A 13764-nucleotide genomic window follows, 5' to 3' on the forward strand; every position below is an offset into this window, starting at 1 on the left:
GGAAGCGGGCAGTGCTGTCTGAGGAGACCTGGACAGAGAGTCTGGGCCTCGGGCCAGGGGAAGTATGGGCTTCTCAGACTGGCTCTGGGGATGCTGAACCTGGGGTCTCCTGAGTTCCCTGGGCTCAGAACTGCCTCTGTCTGCAGGACATCAATGATAATCTTCCCATCTTCAACCAGTCCAGCTATTCCTTCTCAGTGAGGGAGAGGGACCCAGGTAAGTCCTCCCTCGGCCAGGATATACAACCCCTTCGAGGGCAGGCCTGAAGCCCCCAAGGGGAGTGAGGACAGAGGATGCCCCCAGTGGCCAGGTCAGGGGTCCCTCCACACTCTGCCCCTCATTCACAGGAGTGGTGGTGGGCGTGGTGGAGGCCTGGGATGCAGACCAGACGGAAGCCAACAACCGCATCAGCTTCAGCCTATCAGGGGGTGGTGCCAACAACTTCTTGATCCGAGGCTTGGTGCTGGGGTCTGGGCTGGCAGAGGGCCACCTCTGGCTGCCCTTGGACGTGAGCCTGGACTATGAGACACAGGACTTCTTCAATCTGACAGTGAGTGCTGAGAGCCCAGACCCCCAGGGGCGTGACGCCACAGCAAAAGTCCTCGTGAATGTGGAGGACGTGAATGACGTGCCACCCACCCTGGACTCAACCTCGCTCCGGGGCATCCGTGTGGCTGAGAATGGCTCGCAGCACGGTATAGTGGCTGAGGTGGTGGCTCAGGACAGGGACACCATGTCCCAGGTGGAGGTACAGCTTGTGAACGTCATCTGTACCAAGGCCGGGGTCGACGTGGGCAGTCTGTGCCATGGCTGGTTCTCTGTGCTGGCCAACGGCTCTGTGTTCATCCATCAGAGTGAGGTCATCGACTATGAGACCTGTGACCTCGTCACGCTGGTTGTGCGGGCCTATGACCTCACAACGGACCCCCGCTTCCAGGCCTACAGTGACAATGGTGAGGCAGCCTGGCCTGCAGGGCTCAGCAGGCTGTAACATAGGGGCTGTGGGAAAGAACTGGCACCTGCAAGGTCTGGGTTCAAATTGTGGCTCCAGCCCTTACCAGCTGTTCCACTGGGAAAGTCATGACACCTCCCCAAGCTTTAGTAGCCCCATCTATCAAGTGGAGCTGGGTAGTAGGTTGGCTGTGAAGATTAAATGAGAATATATATGTAAAGCATTTCATGCAGTGTTTGGCACATAGTAAGCACTTAATTAATGCTATTATGTTGTGAGGCAGCATAAAAGAAAGAGCACACTTCAGAGCCAGATGTGCACTCAGATCCCACCTCTGACACCAAGTAGCAATAACAATCATATTAACAGCTAGCGTATATTGAATCCTTACTACAGCCAAGAGCTATGCCAGGTACCTTGCAAGCATTTCTTCATTTTATTCCCACACAATCCATGTGGTAGGTGGTCCCTATCCAATTTTATAGATGAGGAAACTGAGGCAGTTCAATAATCTAGATTACACAGCTAGTAAGTGTCAGAATAATGTTATGGTCAGGTGGGACATACCTGGGTTGGACTCAATCTTGGCCCACTGCTCTTGCTGTGTGACTTTGGACAAGTTGCTTATCCTCTCTGAGGTCTGGGGAGGATGCGCCCTCCTACGAAGGCCAGAGGAGACTGAGTCAGCATCCTGAGTCAGGAGCAGGGGAGGGGACTGAGCATGGGTGATGCATGGGAGGGAGGCTGCTAGGAGCAAGACTGAGGATGAGACTTTCTGGGTCAGGTCTTTGCTTAGATACCAAGACCAGCCAACATTTCCCCCCTAGGAAGCCTCCCCATCACCATCGAGGATGTGAATGACAATGCACCCTACTTTCTGCCTGAGAATAAGACTTTTGGTAAGCAGCAAGCCCCTCCCTCCCCACCCACACTGTACTCTTCCAGGACTACCTTTGGGCAACTCCCACAGATGCTCCTCAGACCCCAGGTGTGCACTTAGAAAGGGAAGAAGGCCTCCAACCCTGCCTCTCCCTCAGGGTTTCAACAGGAGGGGAGACCTGAGTTTTCACCCCAGCTCTGTCCCAACTCACATCTGACCCTGGGGCAGGCCCTCCTTCTCTGGGCCTCAGTTTCCCCATCTGCACAATGAGAGGTGGAGGACCTGCTAACTAACGGCTTAGGGGTAGTTGTAATGGGGGTCTCTGGTGGTAGAGAGGTTAAGGGCAGGTTTGGTGGGATGAGCCCTGAGCTGGGCTTACGGTCAGCACTTGGACAATTGGGCACTGGTCCTGACCCCACTGACCTCTTCCTGTCCACACCTGTAGTGATCATCCCAGAACTTGTGATACCCAACCAGCAGGTGGCTTCTGTCCAGGTAAGTCCTTGGCTCCAAACTTTGTCACTCACATTAGCTCCAGGAGACACAGGGCCTAGGCCTTTAGGTCCTTCAGCTGCCCCCAGAATGTTTTAACACTAGAAAGAAAATCTATTGGCTCCGACATATGAAAAGAAAACCTCAGAATGGAAATGAACACCTGCTTAATTGATATGATTAAACTCCATTAACTGTTAAATGTAGTATTCATAAAAATTTCATGACCGTAAAAATCACTTGCAGTGGTTTTCTCACTACACCAGAATTCTGGAGTATTACAGAGAAATCATAGTAAGTGTAAATTAAAGAAGTTCCTCGTATTAAATAATTTTGAGAGCAAAATTGTAAAAATACTTTCAATTTTTATGGCATTGTATGTGTTTATTAGAGGGTGGCAGCTATGACATGCAGGGGGGGCGGGTAGTGCGGCCTCCCACACAGCCCTGGGGCCTGGGCCTGGCTGGGCCTCTTACTGAGCTGGGGAGCTGCCACACCTTTCTGGAACTCACTTTCCCTCCTGGACAAGGAGCTGTCAGTTCTTTGCAGTAACGCCTTAGGGTTAAGAGATGGGTTATATGTGGGCGTCACGCCCTGTGCTGTGGAAAGGGCACAGGTGTGGAGACGGATGGGCCTGGCCCTCCCCACTTAGAGCTGTGTGTGCCTGTGGGCAGGACAGGGTCTGTCTCAGAACCCCGGCATTCTCCCATAAAAGGGGGATAGTGATTCTCCCTCTCTAGGTTCTTTCTAGGCTTAAACATTCAGTTTTCCAGTCTTCAGCCAATTGCATTCTAATGTCATGAGTCTGGCCATGGCTTTGAACAATTTTCTTTAAATTGACTCCTTTTTGAAACATAAACACCAGCTTTGGCCTCATCCTGAAAAGTGACGTCAGTGGACTCACAGCTCTGTGTGTTGGTTATATTCTTCTCTAAAAGGCACTAGAATGAATAAAATTGCTTGTGCCCTCTCCCCCCATCATTTTGTGGTCCAATAGGGGAATTCGTACTCATGTTAGCAAGCACTGAAACGAGGGATCTAAGGGAAGGTGACTGGCACACAGTAGGTGCCCAGGAAATCTGAGTGTCCCTGAGCTTGTGTGTGTGTGTGGCAGTGGTGGGGGTGGGGGAGAGCAGGGTGGGATTTCCACACGGGAGGGACTTTGGGCAATGACCTGTTGAGCTGGGGCGCCAGAAGCAGGGACTTGTTCAAACACTGTTTGTTTAAAGCATTTGCTCAGTGGCCTGGGGAAGGCTGATAGAGATCATGGGGACCAGCCTCCCAGGCCACCCTAGCCTCAGACTCCTGCTGGGGATGGAGGGGTGCCTGGCCTGGCCTGGTCCGCAGTTGTTGTTCGCCCTTGCTCCTAGGCCAGAGACAATGACTCAGGGAAAAATGGGGCCATCCTGTTCTCCATCCTCCAAGTGGATTTCATCGCTAAGGATGGGGCCGTGATCCCTTTCCAGGGCTTCTTCCATGTCTCCACTTCCTTGGAGGCCAGCGTGTTCATTGGCAACATTGAGTAACTGTGGGCAGCCCCTGGATGGGGTGGGGGGAGCCAAGCAGGGCCTCAAGGCAGTGAGTTCCTCGTCCTGGGAGGTGTACCAGGAGGTTCCAAGGAGACTTCAGCTTGGGTTTCAAGACTGAGCTCTGCTCTCCTACCTTCCATAGGCTGGTGACCAACCTTGATTCCACTCTCCAAGGAACTTACCAAGTGACGGTCAAGGCCCAGGACAGGCCATCTGAGGGTCCTGCCCAGGAAGCCAAAATCACCCTAAATGTGAGTGTCGGGTTCTGCCTTCAGTTCCTAGTGCCCTCTGCCAACCCCTGGGTCCCTTGTGCCTCATCTTCCCCCTACCCTCTTTCTGTAGCTCTTCACTGTGGACCAGAGTTACCGTGTGAGGCTGCAGTTCTCCATGAGCAAGGAGGAGGTGGGCGCCAACACGGAAGAGATTAAGGCGTAGGTCTGGGGAGCTGGGAGGGGCCTGTGGGGAAAAACACGGCCCGGGAGCCTGGTCCCTGACAGAAACCTGGATGGCATGTCCCTGACCCACACTTGACCTTGTCCTTGTCTTTTTTTTAAATTAATTTTTATTGGAGTATGGTTGCTTTACAATGTTGTGTTAGCCTCCACTGCACAACAAAATGAATCAGCCATACACATACAGATGTCCCCTCCCTTTTGGACTTCCCTCTCATTTAGGTTACCACAGTACATTAGGTAGTGTCCTTGTCTTTGACCCTGTACCTGTACTTGCACTTCCTTTCTGCCTGTCCCCAGAAGCCTATGGTTGCCTGGGCAAAGACAGGCCTAAATAGGGCTGCCATGTACAGTTGCAAAGGCTGTGCATTGCACAAGGGCACTCTGCTTGCTAAACTGGAAACCCAGTCCCAGAGGAAGGGGCATCCTTGTCTAATTTGCACAGAAGTGCAACTTGCTTAGCCAATGGAGCTGTCCAGAGGTGGTGCCCCTCACACAATCCCTAATTCCACTGGCAGAGCCCTGGCCACAGGCCTGGGCTAAGGCCCCTACCCCAGCCCTCTGTGACACCTGCCCCCTTTGCAGGGCTCTTGTCCAGGCGACCAGGACTACTGTCTACATTGTGAACATTCAGGACATAGAATCCATGGCTCGGTGAGTGCCCACAGGACCGGTGGTTGGGGCGAAGAAGAGAGGACCAGCAGTAGGAGGGGCCTGCCTGTCTGGTGGTTCTGCGCTGCTGGCTTCACCTCTGCCCCATTCCAGGGCCCGAGGCCGTTCCTACCTCGATGCCTACTTTGTCTTCTCAAATGGGTCAGCCTTGACCCTTGATCAGCTGAGTGTGTGAGTAGGGCTGCCCTTGGGGTGGGCAGGAGGGTGAGCAGGAAGCCTGGGGGATGCCAACGTCCCTCGGGCCTGAGCGGGGCTCTGTGGCCAGGACGATCCGGAATGACAAGGACTCCCTGACCAAGCTGCTGCAGCTGGGGCTGGTGGTGCTGGTGAGTGTCGGCAGGGTGGAGGTAACAGGGGGGTGAGGAGGGGGGTGTTGACCCTACATCCTCCCCCATCACAATCCTTCTTCTCCAGGGCTCCCAGGAGAGCCAGGAGTCAGAGTTGCCGGACACGCTCCATAACGCCATCATAGGATTGGGAGTGGCTTTGCTGCTGGTCATCGTGATCATGACCACGGTCCTCGTGTGTACCCAGAAGAGGTGCTGCTCCCATCACCCCCTGTGTCTTCAACCTCGCCTGTCCCACCACCCAAGATATCTGAGGGGTAGAAAGACCTGGGGTTTAGGTGTCAGGTACATCTGTATTCAATCCCAGGTGACCCGTTATGACCTCTTGGGTATGTTAAACTCCCCTCCCCAAGCCTCAGTTTCCTCATTTGCAGAATGGGAATGACACTAGATTCCTCAAAGCATTCAAGGGAACCATGCGCATTTCATACCGAGCAAGGTGTCTGGCACATACTATACATTTAATAAATGCTGCTTCTTTTTACCTTTCCAATACATATGAAGCCAGTAGCCACATCTGGGTCTGATTCTAGGCTTTGCCACTGGTCAGCTGCGTGTTCTTCAGCAAATCATTTCCCTTCTCTGGTTCTTCCTTGTACCCTCTGTTAAATGGAGCTAACACTCCCACCTGCCAGGGTTGTTGTGAAGTCACACTCTCAGGGCCTGCACTGGGCACACAGTAGGTGTGCAGGGAAAATAGTGATGCCCCCCCCGCCATGTTCCCCCCAGCTACCACCGGAAACTTCGGGCTATGAAGGCTTCCAAGGAGGCCCGGAAGACAGCGGCGGGGGTGATGCCCCCAGTCTCTGCCATCCCCGGGACTAATGTGTACAACACTGAGCGGTAAGTGGGGGTCGAAGGATGGGTAAGAGGCCCCATGGGGTGGTTGAGGCCCATGGTCGCTTGACTGGGCCTTCTTTCCAGTGCCAATCCCGTGCTGAACCTCCCCACCAAGGACCTGGGCTTCGAGTCCCAGTCTTCCTCCAGTGACTTGGACAACGTCAGGTGAGCAGTGCTGGTTGTAGTGGTAGTCATGGTGGTGGTAATGGTGATGGTGACAGTGATGGTGGTGATGGTGATGATGGTGATGGCGATGGTGCTGATGGTGATGGTGGTAGTGGTAATGGTGATGGTGGTGATGGTGATGGTGGTAGTGGTGACAGTGATGGTGGTGGTAATGGTGGTGGTGATGATGGTGGTGATGGCAATGGTGGTAATGGTGGTGGTGATGGCAGTGGTGGTGAGGTGGTAGTCGAGGTAGTGATGGTGATGGTGGTGGTGATGGTAGGGGTAGCTGTTGGCCAGAGACAGGGAGGGCTGGGCCTGCCAACTCTCTGAGCTCCATTACCTCCCTTTCAGCCTCAACTCCCTGGATGACAACTCTGTGGATCTGGAAAAGAGCAGGCAGGAAATCAAGGCAAGATGGGGGATGAGCTGGTGCCTGGGGCTTCTGACTTGGGGCTCTTCTCTGAAGGGGTGGGTTTCAGGACAGAGCTCGAGGGACCTCCTGCTGCCATGGGTGTGTCTGCATCTGGCCCTGGGAAACCCCACGGCTTTGGAATGGGGCCCGATCCTTGCTCCTCTACTCATTAACTGTGACCCTGGGTGGGTGAATTCTTCCCTCTGGTTCTCAGTTTTCTCATCTATAAATGGGGATCAGAACACCAAATATGCAGGACTGCTGTGAGGATGAAATAAGAGTGGGTATGAAAATGATCTGGCATACAACGAGTGGTCAGGAATCTGGTTCCCTCCCTTTATATCCTTTATATAAAAGCTGGTGGGGTGGGGGGAGGAGATCCAGAGATGAACATAATCTAGCCAGGGAGCAAAGGTAGGCTCAGATGAACAACAATACCATCATTTATTCAATAGGTTAGTTGGTTCAGTTAGACCAAGCATTTGTGCAGCCTGGGCTGCTGACTGGAATCACGTGGGGAGCTCTTTAGGCCTGAGGATGCCAGGTCACAGCTCAGAGATTCTGATCAGATAGCTGGGGTGGGCCTGGGCAGGAAGGTGCTGCTAAAGCTTCTGGGGTTCTAATGTGCAGGCAGGAGTGAGAACCACGAAAGTAGGAGAGTAGATCAGAGGGCTGAATGGGGGATGGGACGCCAGAACCAGAAGGAACTACCCTCTCCTTCCCACTCTGAAAACCAACACTGGAGTAGAAGCTCTAAGACCCACTGAGCTTTTATAGTCTGCGGTTCTCTCTCTGTGTGTGTGTGTGTGTGTTTGCGCGCACGCGTGCGTAGGGGTGGATATCCACCCACCATTCACCTTATCCACCCTACTTTGGGTCCTGCCCTCAGCCAGGCCCTGCCCTTCCAGGGGGCCTCTTGCTGTTCCTCATGATTCAGGACTTATTTTCCCTTGAGGACCCCTTACTTGGAAAGATTTGGTCAACCAAAGCCTCTCGTGGGTGTTAAAATATCAGAATGCTGCCCAGGGACCTGGCTGTAACATGGAGGCCTCCAAATGGACCCCCAAGGATGGGGGTCATCAATGGTGGTCCAGGCTGCCAGGCAGTGCAGGAGGCCTCTGGGTGGATGGCTCATCTCTGGTTCAAGATGGTTTGGGGCAAAAACTCCAATAAACATATCTGGGGGGAACTGAGGCAGAAAGGAACAGTCTTGTGGGCTGGAGCTTGTGACCCAGCAGGTAGGCCCTGGTGGAGGCCAAAGCTGACCCCCAGAGGGGAGTGGAGTCAGAGACCCCAGCAGTGGGGCTGGACCTGTGGACTGGGGAGGTTCAGGGAGCTCTGAGTCTGGAAAGGGAGAGGGGGCCAGGCCGCTAAGAGTCTTCAAAGCCAAGAAAGAGCCAATCCTGCAATGGCAGGGGGTTGTTCAGTTTCTGAGAAGCTGCCCGAGGCTCCATCCCAACTCCTGCAGTGGTAGGTGGGCCTTGGGGTCTCTGGGTGGGGAACGCAGGTGGGGCTTCCTTCCACAGATCCCTTGGTGCCCTGACTCACCTAAGACTTCCGTAAATGTTTGTGCGGAAGGTCTGTGAGATCTGAGGGCCCATCCAATCCAAACTTTTCAAGCAACCAAGGCCAGGGAGCGGTGCTGAGCTGCCCAAGGTCAGAAAGCTTGCAAGGCCAGGGCAGCCCAGAACCCAGGTATCCTGTCTCCCGGGCCAGGCTGCACTTCCTGGGCTGTACTGCGCCAACTGCTCCCACTGGGGATCTGTGTAGAGGGTTCTGGGAAGCTCAGGCACAACGTTTAGTCCCTCCTGGGGCCCCTCATGTGTTCCACTGTTTACCAGGGACTGGAACAGTCCCAGTCTGGAAAAAGCCCTTAGTGTGCCCTGGGGAGGATGGAGGTGGTGGAGGCTCTGTCCCCGTGGGTGTCTATGTGGTGGAGTAGCTGAGCCTTGGGGCCTGGCTGGTCCACAGGAGGGATTCTTGTGAGGGTGTGACACATCACATGGGGAGGGGTAAGAGGAAAGGCAGGAGACGAGAGAGTGTGTGCCATGATGGCCTGCAGGTGGGATCCTGGGTGTGACATGTCCCTCTGGGGTGGCAGAAGGACCTGCCAAACTCAACCAGGAGCAGTGCTGAGCCACGGACAGGCTTTAGATCCAGCAAGACCAGCGGTCCAAACACCGCTCTGTCCCTTCCTGGCCAGAGAGCGCTCCAAAGCCTCAATTTCCGCATCTGTAAAGTGGGGGATATGATCCCTCCCTTGGGGGTCCTGTGGGTACCTCAGGTGATGGATGGTTGTGCCCAGCACGGTGCCTGCCATGAGGTACAGGTGACAGGAACTGTGCTGGACTGGCTCCTTGGCACAGGACACAGGGCCTGGCATCATTCAGGACTGGGCAGAACACCCAAATGCCACCATGTCCATGGGTGGGCAAAGGCCAGAGTAGACCCCCTAGGCCCTCCCCTTCACCTGAGCCCATCTGTACCACCAGTATCCATGGCCCTCTCTGGGACAGAGTCAGGAAACTGAGGCCCCAGCCAAGGAGCCATCTGGTCGTGGGCTTGAAGGGCCACCCACTCTCCTAAGGACTGGGGAGGTCACCCCATCTTGGCCCTGGCCTCACACCTCCCCTCCCTCTTCCCACAGAAGGAGCCCCTGCACAGTCTGATGGGGCCGGATCCAGAGCCCCTGAACAGAGTGCTGTCAGGAATGAAGGTGGGCACACGTGGACAGCAGAAGGAGGAGCTGGCCTTCACCAACACTGGCCTGAATACCACAGACCTGTGATGGGGGCCCTGCCACAGGACCCTGGCCACAGAGCCCCACATGGGCCCGCACTCTTCTGGGTCACCTTGGAAGAGGCCTTGTTACCCCCAAATTATACCTACCCCTCCCTGAACATAATAAGATATCATGTTGCTCCACCCCCGTCTGCTTGTAGCCAATCACAGCTGACAAGAGTTGGGGGAGTATTTTATTACCAATGTATATATTGTGACAGTTTGTAGCCAAAAACCGCGGCTGGAGGGGTGGGACACGGGAACTGAGTTGTCACAAGGGACTTGTGGGGCTCACAGCACTGGGGGACCGAGGGCTGGAGAGGGTGGTCTTTCAGGGACTACTGTGGTTGTAGAATGAGCTCTCCATCCTGCCCCCAATACCCAAGACCAGTTGCCACCCAGGCTGTCTGTGAGCCTCTGACTCTGATCCCCGGACCTGTCTGAGCCCTCTCCCCTTTCTGTGACTCAACTGCGCCCCCAGGGCACTCCTGCAGCTGCCTTTGGCCTGTCTGGGAATTGTGGACCAGTGTCCAGTGGGGGTGGGGATAGGGTTGGGGATTGGGCCAGGTGAGGGGGAGACAGGAACTGGGGACAACTACCAGCATGCAAGAGATGCCCAGGCCATGGGGCCAGCCCGCTGCATGGACATGCACTCGCATACACCCGGGGCCTTGCACATCGGGGGTCTCACATGTCAATCCTCGCACACTTGGGGTTTTTGTACACAGTCTCTCCCGTTCTGGGGACCTGGCCGCCGCTGGAGACCACAGTGCACCAGTCTGGACATCTCAGGAGCTTGCCTCAGCTCTCAGGGCTGGGAGCGTGGGTGCTGAGCGGGTCCCCAGAGGTCGCCCAGTGTGACCGGGAGGGGGTGAAACTGAGGGCTGTGAGGGGACAGTGGGGTGTCAGGGCTGGGTTCGTGGGCTCATGACCACGAGGGAGCCGGGTAGAGGGCGTTCATTTGTGTGTTTAGGAGGGGAGGGGGCTGGAAAGACAGGATAAGACCCTAGAGGCTGCCCGCCCCTCGGAGGCCTGTCACGCGTCGAGGGGATCCCTTCTAGGGGTCTGGGGTCAAGAAGGGAGCCTGAGAAGGTTGGAAACCCGGGCGTACAAAAGGGGAGCAGATCACTCGGCCGTGGGTCCGGCCCGCGAGCAGCACCGCGGCCGGCGCACACTCTGCAGCAGCGCGCGGAAGAGGCCGGGTGGGCGCTTCGCTGCGCCCTCTGGGGGCGCGGTGCGCACGGAGCCCGCACGGCCCGAGCCCTGACGCGCAGCGGGCGGCGCCGCGGGCGCCCCTTGGCGGCCGTGCTCCTCGATCTGTCGCTCCAGATGCTTCTGGATGGCCATGCCCAGTACCTCCACCTCCATGGCGGCGCCGTACACCTCCCACGTCATGCCCTTTTCGTCCCAGCTCACGTCGCGCACCGGCTCAGCGGCCTCTGGGGGCGCCACGGCGGCTGCCAGTGCGGAGCCCGGCCGCACCCGCACTTCGGGGAAGGCGGGCGGCGCGGCGGCCTGCGGCGTCATGGGCTCCGTGGCCACGGAGCGCGTCTCGGCGGCGCCCAGTGACACCTGTAGGCCCGCGTCCCGGCGAGAGGGCGGCCTGGGCGCGGGGCTGGGTGCGCGCGGCGCCGCCTGGAAGCTGAAGGCCGAGCCGCCCCCGCCGTCCTGCGGAGACATGGGGCTCACGGCCACCGACACACAGGCCTGCGAGCCCGCCTGCGTGCCCGCGTCCTCGCGTGGCGGCGTGGCGCTCGCCTCCCACGACGGCGCCTTGGTGAAGTTGTCGCGAGTTCGCGGCCCCGGCGACGGCGCTACGGCCTCCAGGCCCGGGTTTCTCTCGGCCCTAGTGGCCGCCGGGTCCTTCTGGCCAACGCTGCAGGCCTCGGAGCTGGGCAGTGGCGCTGGCTCCACGCGACCCCCGCTATCCGCGGGGTAAGAAGCGGAGCCGCAGGGTTTGTCATCTGCCTGCCTGGAGGAGGAGGCCTCCGCCTTCTCCAGGGTCAGGTGGGCCTGCTGCCCCGAGGATGGGGGTTCCCCTTTTCCCTGAGGCGCAGAGTCAGTCTTCCCCAGGGCTACAGGCTCCAACTTCCCAGAGACAACAGAGGATCCAGGATCCCCCTTCTCCGAGGTCAGCGGCTTCTCCTGCAAAGACTTAGCCTCTGCTTTTCCTGATGAGGCGGTGCCCTCCTGCCCAGGGGGCCTTGTTTCTGCTTTGCCCTCAGACTTGGGTTCTGCTTTCCCTGAAGCCCTGGGATCCACCTTCGTGGAGTTCATAGGATTGCCCTTCTCTAGAGGCAGAGGATCCACCTTTCCCTCTGGGACAGCTTCTGCTTTTCCCGAGGATGCCTGGACTGTTTTTCCTAGGGTCGTGGGGGCCACCTTTCCTGCAGACTCGGAGTTCATGTCTCCAGGGGGAACAGTTTCTGCCTTTCCCTTGCATACAGGGTCCACTTTACCCAAGGTGGGGGGATCAGCCTTCCCTGAGGCCATGAGACCCACCTTTCCAGGGGCCACAGGACCTGACGTTTCTGAAGATAGTGGATCTGCTTTTCTCCCAGTCACTGCCTCAGTTTTTACAGAGGATGGGGGACCCGCTGGGCCTGAGGACACAGGGTCTGTCTTTCCTGATGATTCAGGATTCACTTTTCCAGAAGATGATGTTTTTCTATTTCCCACAGAAATGGGATCCCCCTTTCTGGAGGACACTGGGTCCCCCTTTCTTGAGGATGCAGTTTCTGTCTTTCCCACAGACATCAGTTCTGCCTGTCCAGGAGAAAAGGGCTCTGGCTTTCCTGAGGACACAGGATCCACTTTTCCCAAAGAAACGGGACCCGTCTTGCCTGAAGACACAGGGTCCATGTTTTTCAAAGATGTAGGATCCATCTTTCCTGAAAACATGGGATCCACCTGTCCAGTAGACATGGTTTTTGTCATTCTCATAGACATGGACTCTTGCTTTCCTGAGGAGGCAGGATCCATCTTTCCCAGGAACTGGGGGTCCTCTTTTGTAGAGGACACGGTTTCTGCATTAACCATAGATGCAGGCTCTGTCATCCCTAAGTGAGTAGGATCCACCCTTCCAGATGACCCCAGAGCCACTGTTCCAGGGGATACAGGCTTGATTTTGCCTGATGACCCTGGAGTCAGCATTCCCAAGGACCCGGGATCTGTCTTTCCTACAGATGCAGAATCCGTGTTTTCCAAGGACATGGGATCCACCTTTTCAGATAGCTCAGGATCTCTCTTTCCCAAGGATACAAGATCTGTCTTTCCTGCAGATGCAGGACCCACCTCTTCCGAGGACACTTGAAGGTCTTTTCCTGAATACCTGGGCTCCTCCTTTTTTGGGAATGCAGGATCCACTTTGCCCAAGGATACAGGATACTCCTTCCTTGCAGACATTGTATCCACCTTGCTGGAGCACTCAGGATCTACCTTTCCCAATGATCCAGGATCCTCCTTTCTTGGGGTCACAGGATCCATCCTTCCAGAAGCCACAGGCTCCGTCTTTCCTGTAAACATGGGATCTGCCTTCCTCAAGGACCCGGCATCTTCTTTTCCTATGGAAATGGAATCTGCCTGCTTTGAAGACTTGGAATCCATCTTCTGAAATAACATAGGATTTCTGTTTTCTGAGGATGAAGGGTCAGTTTTCACTGAGGACACAGGCTCTGGCTTCCCAGAGAAGGTGGTTTCTGGTGTCCCTGAGATCAAGGCTCCATGTGTCCCTAATGTCTCCTTGGCGGCTGCCTCTTGGGGAGGGATGCAGGTCAGGGAGGGGAAGGCCAAACTCCTGCCAGGGCCCTCAGAGCAGGATGCCCTTTCCCCAGCCCCAGTGGGGTTGCTGTGTCCATGCCTGGGCTTTGGGCAGGGGTGTGCCTTGGGGGTGCAGGGCTGGCCTTTTGCTGGGAGGGGCAGCAGTCCCTCATGGCCGGGCTCCCAGCCCCCAGGCTCCCATCCTGTGGGCAGCAGAGGGCTGTGGGCTGGGGTCCTGGGGGGCTGGAATCCTTTCGAAGCAGCTGGAGCCAGGCTGGGTCTTCAGCGCTGCCCAACTGCCCTCATGACCATGCTTGGGCCCCAGGTTTCTGTCTGGTTCTGAAACACAGAGAGAGCAGACTCAGACTCAGAGGGGATCCAGTGGGGAGGAGCCTCCATCTGGGCCTCCTCCTTCTCACTCTCTTTCTAGCAGGCGGGGCTTCTCACCACGTTCTCTGCCTTTGTCTGGTCCCCTCCTGC

At 56.3% G+C, this 13764-nt stretch overlaps 2 protein-coding genes across 6 annotated transcripts in view; one reads left to right on the forward strand and one right to left on the reverse strand.

The window, feature by feature from the left end:
* The window catches only part of CDHR2 (cadherin related family member 2), a 36872-nt gene extending 27192 nt beyond the window's left edge, over positions 1–9680 (forward strand). For 2 of the 5 annotated variants that reach the window (XM_029219170.1, XM_029219171.1), the window contains exons 18-32: positions 147–216; positions 348–953; positions 1780–1851; positions 2278–2327; positions 3695–3846; positions 3996–4104; positions 4196–4284; positions 4891–4959; positions 5071–5148; positions 5243–5303; positions 5392–5516; positions 6054–6167; positions 6249–6329; positions 6684–6741; positions 9392–9680. In XM_029219170.1, coding sequence (XP_029075003.1) covers positions 147–216; positions 348–953; positions 1780–1851; positions 2278–2327; positions 3695–3846; positions 3996–4104; positions 4196–4284; positions 4891–4959; positions 5071–5148; positions 5243–5303; positions 5392–5516; positions 6054–6167; positions 6249–6329; positions 6684–6741; positions 9392–9532 — 1875 coding nt within the window. In that variant the 3' untranslated portion in view covers positions 9533–9680. Of the gene's footprint in view, positions 1–146; positions 217–347; positions 954–1779; positions 1852–2277; positions 2328–3694; positions 3847–3995; positions 4105–4195; positions 4285–4890; positions 4960–5070; positions 5149–5242; positions 5304–5391; positions 5517–6053; positions 6168–6248; positions 6330–6683; positions 6742–9391 lie in introns of those variants that run through there. The other 3 variants (XR_003792871.1, XR_003792872.1, XM_029219172.1) reach the window with 3 other exon arrangements.
* A 970-nt stretch (positions 9681–10650) lies between these two features.
* Positions 10651–13580, reverse strand: GPRIN1 (G protein regulated inducer of neurite outgrowth 1). Its single transcript, XM_029215685.1, is given in 2 exon segments — positions 10651–13379; positions 13382–13580. Coding segments are annotated over 2 exon segments (2805 nt in total). The 5' UTR covers positions 13458–13580.
* Between the last annotated feature and the right edge of the window lie 184 nt (positions 13581–13764).

Source organism: Monodon monoceros, unplaced genomic scaffold (genome assembly GCF_005190385.1).
Source record: "Monodon monoceros isolate NGI ecotype Baffin Bay Population unplaced genomic scaffold, NGI_Narwhal_1 Super_Scaffold_12, whole genome shotgun sequence".
In the NCBI taxonomy this organism is placed as follows: domain Eukaryota; kingdom Metazoa; phylum Chordata; class Mammalia; order Artiodactyla; family Monodontidae; genus Monodon; species Monodon monoceros.